The sequence below is a fragment of the Engystomops pustulosus genome, chromosome 8 (assembly GCF_040894005.1).
Source record: "Engystomops pustulosus chromosome 8, aEngPut4.maternal, whole genome shotgun sequence".
In the NCBI taxonomy this organism is placed as follows: domain Eukaryota; kingdom Metazoa; phylum Chordata; class Amphibia; order Anura; family Leptodactylidae; genus Engystomops; species Engystomops pustulosus.
This window is the reverse complement of record NC_092418.1, coordinates 115,553,803-115,557,555: the sequence shown is the minus strand read 5'-3', so window position 1 is coordinate 115,557,555 and position 3,753 is coordinate 115,553,803. Positions and strand designations below refer to the sequence as shown.

General features: G+C 52.0%; 1 protein-coding gene across 1 annotated transcript; it reads right to left on the bottom strand.

Moving 5' to 3' along the window:
- Positions 1-245: 245 nt before the first annotated feature.
- CDK5R2 (cyclin dependent kinase 5 regulatory subunit 2) lies at positions 246-2,855 on the bottom strand. Its single transcript, XM_072122329.1, has one exon. It carries the CDS (start codon positions 2,149-2,151, stop codon positions 1,186-1,188), a length of 966 nt encoding a protein of 321 aa, XP_071978430.1. The 5' UTR covers positions 2,152-2,855; the 3' UTR covers positions 246-1,185.
- Between the last annotated feature and the right edge of the window lie 898 nt (positions 2,856-3,753).

Genomic DNA, 3,753 nt, shown 5'->3' with positions numbered 1-3,753 from the left:
TTAATGCATCCTATGGTAAATCCGTGGATTTACACACACTGATACATGTATACATAGTTCCAACCTCATCATCTGCTTATAGAAACCAATATGCAGAGTATATCACACCAATATGCAGTATATAACGCACACACATATGCAGTATACAGAACACATCTATATGAAGTATACAGCGCACCCACCTATATACAACATGTATAACTCACACATCCGCAGCCATAGACCCAGGAACGCCTCATACGCAGTAAGAGATCCAATCACTTTATGTAATTTTTTTTTTTTTTTTTACAATATAAAACAATACGCTTTTTTTGTACATTTGAACACCGTTGGCACATTAAACAGCTTCAATGTCAGACATATTGCGGCATTTTTTTGTGTGTTCCGGTATTTGTTACATTCATACATACTATGAGGTGCTTGATAATCTGAAATATGCTATGTCCAGCTTTTGGGGGTTCAGACCCTGCTCTTTAGCCTCAGTAAACCTGCCATAGGTGACATTTTTTATACCTGTCGGGGGAGGGGCATCATCATGTTCTAGAAAACAATCTCCATCCCCCATGATGGGAATATAGTGATCAGTAACAGGAATACACCCCAATATAAAGAATCCTGCAGTGCTCCCCTAGTCATCGCTACAAGGTGTGATGTATGGACCCCCCATTCTTATAATGGGGGAGGGGCACTGGAAACAATATAAAATATAATATCTTTGGAAATCAGATGCTTTTCTTTCCAATCTGACCTGGAGGAGAAACGGATCATAACCATCACCTGGTGCAAAGTGAGAAAAACCAGCAAATACATACAACCAGTAGGGTCTGATGGGTCTGAAGGATCTAGAGGACGACCTTCAAGCCATCGATTCGTAATAGCAATAACTAAAATAAATATAAAAATAAATTAAAAATGTGTCGTGCCTGCAACCAGCAACAAAAAAGGAATGGGTTTAACCCTTCTGCTACCAGAGAGTAGCCCACAATACACTGCAAGCCTATCTCCAGCAAGTGAATGAGGTAACGTCCCTCAATGACCCCCCCCCCCCCCCCCACGTCGATTTTAGTCCAATATCCGCCAAGTGAACTGGACTCACGCCCCAGTCTTCAAGTTGATCATGGACACTTTGTTGGTTATACCTAGATTTGTCCTCACCCAGCCCTACCCGTAGCCCCTACCTCCACCCTAACGGTCCAAATTTATAGTCCAGTGGCCATTGGGTTCTCTGGTCTCGCCTTCGTTCTTCAGATCCTGGAAGACCTGTGTGAAAAAGTGGGGGTCAGAGTTGATCTGCAGCATTTTGGCACTCATACGGTCAATGATGCTCAGGCAGCGTTGCCAGAAGACCTCCTTGTCAGTCTCCACCAGGAAGGGCTTGAGCGGGTAGGAAATTTCATTCCCCATGTAGGAATAAGCCAAGTAGAGGCAGGTGAGGAAGGAGGCTTGTAGCTCGTACTCGCTGGACAGTTCATCGCCAATGGCTTCTCGACAGAGAAGGTAGACGAACACCAGGTTGGCGGGCGTGATGAAGCCTTGGTCTTGCCAGCCTTGGAGGAGCAACGAGCGGTCAACGTTGCGGAACCACATGGTGGGTTCTCCGGGGCTCAGCTCCTTCAGTTTATAGCACCGACGACAAACAAATTCTCCCAGACATCTGAGGAGTTCCCCTGTGGAGGCCTGGACGATGACCCTACGTGGCGAGCAGAGGGACCGCCCGCTCGCCTGCTTCTGAACGGCCACCAGCTGGTGTTGCTGGATCTTCTGGCCTTCAAGGGCACTGACCGGTACTGTAGGGACCGGTACGGGTTTGGGCTCCCTCCGTCCAGGACTGACCTGAGATTTACGCAGGTTCTCGTGATTGAGTTGCTCCACCAGGTTGTTATTGGGCATCAGCGGGCCATTGATCGGTCCAGGGTTGGGGTTAATTTTCTTGGCGCTCTTCTTCTTGGCAGATGCCGCCACCAGTCTCTTCCAGGTGAGCGCAGAGATGAGGACTGAATGTCTCTTTAGGCTTTTCTCCGGTTTGCTACCTCCATTCTTGCTGTTGGGTATAGCAAGATACCCGCCACCTACACCCGGGGGCTCCGGCTTCTTATCATCCAGGGGTCCAGCTTTACCCGGAGCCGGGGACAGGGATAGGACCGTGCCCATGGTCAGGAATGGTGCAGAAGATGCAAGGAGGGCCTAGAGGTGACAGATCCAAGCACAATGATGGAGGGACCTGCTGCAGAATCAATGGAGTGCACACAGGGCGGCTCCGGGGATGGATGCAGTGCACACAGGGCGGCTCCGGGGATGGATGCAGTGCACACAGGGCGGCTCCGGGGATGGATGCAGTGCACACAGGGCGGCTCCGGGGATGGATGCAGTGCACACAGGGCGGCTCTGGGGATGGATGCACCGCGCAGTCCTGGCTCAATAGTCCGTCAGTGAGGATGTAGTGTGCACAGGCTCAGGCACAGCAGTGCTCGGTGCAGTGCCCGCGGATGGATGCAGAGTGCACACAGGGCGGCTCCGGGGATGGATGCAGTGCACACAGGGCGGCTCCGGGGATGGATGCAGTGCACACAGGGCGGCTCCGGGGATGGATGCACCGCGCAGTCCTGGCTCTATAGTCCGTCAGTGAGGATGCAGAGTGCACAGGCTCGGGCACAGCAGGGCTCGGTGCAGTGCCCGCGGATGAATGCAGAGTGCACACAGGGCGGCTCCGGGGATGGATGCACCGCTGGCTCTATAGTCCGTCTATGAGGATCTAGAGTGCACAGCAGGGCTCGGTGCAGTGCCCGCGGCGGCCGGGGATGTGAGCTGTGCTGCTCCCGCTCCCCTCTGCGTTCTGCAGCATCCAGCGCTGGAGACCGGAGCTCCGACACTCGGGGAGGGCGCAAGAGCGCCCGCGGCCCAATCAGCGGCGAGAGACAAAGGGAGCGACGTTCTGCATAGCCAATTAGAAGCAGGCATTGACAAAGTGACGGTGAGCTCGGCCAATCGCAGCCAAGCGGCGTTGTGAGGGAGATCGTGTGTATGCGGGCTGCAGGTTTGCGGGCGGGTGGGGAGACTGCGGGTGATCTCCACGTTTAATGAGGCAGCGCCACAAGGTTTGGTAACATGTGTGACACCCAACGCCACAGACATTACCCATCGCATGGTATGACGTCATAACGAAGTAGCGGCAGCTCCATATGACGTCATGTATATTATGTCATTGAAGATGGTTTTCCTTGTTGGAGGACCGCCTTGTAGAGCTGGATAATACCACGTGACGTCATTTGACGGAATGTTAGTAGCGCCGTGACGTCATACGTGTCTTTGGGTGTCAGGAGGGGAGTATATATATATATATATATATATATATATATATACACCTCATACCCCTGTTATATATATAGACAAATGTACTGGTTTTAAAAGAAACATAAATGGACCAGAGGTGGGGAATGACGTCATACTGCATATACTGGCTATGATATAGGTGTCAGGACATGGCAGGTCACTGTGTATGGGGGGTGTAGTCACAGAGGGGTCAGAGCGCCCATGCTGACCCCTGACCACTGCTGGCTATGATAGAAAGGTGTCAGGACACACAGGACATGGCAGCTCGCTGTGTATGGGAGGTGTAGTCACAGAGGGGTCAGAGCGCCCATGCTGACCCCTGACCACTGCTGGCTATGATAGAAAGGTGTCAGGACACACAGGACATGGCAGCTCGCTGTGTATGGGGGGTGTAGTCACAGAGGGGTCAGAGCACTCATGCTG

Coding starts and splice junctions, on each gene's coding strand:
- CDK5R2 (XM_072122329.1), bottom strand. CDS start 2,151: ATGGGCACGGTCCTATCCCTGTCCCCGGCTCCGGGTAAAGCTGGACCC.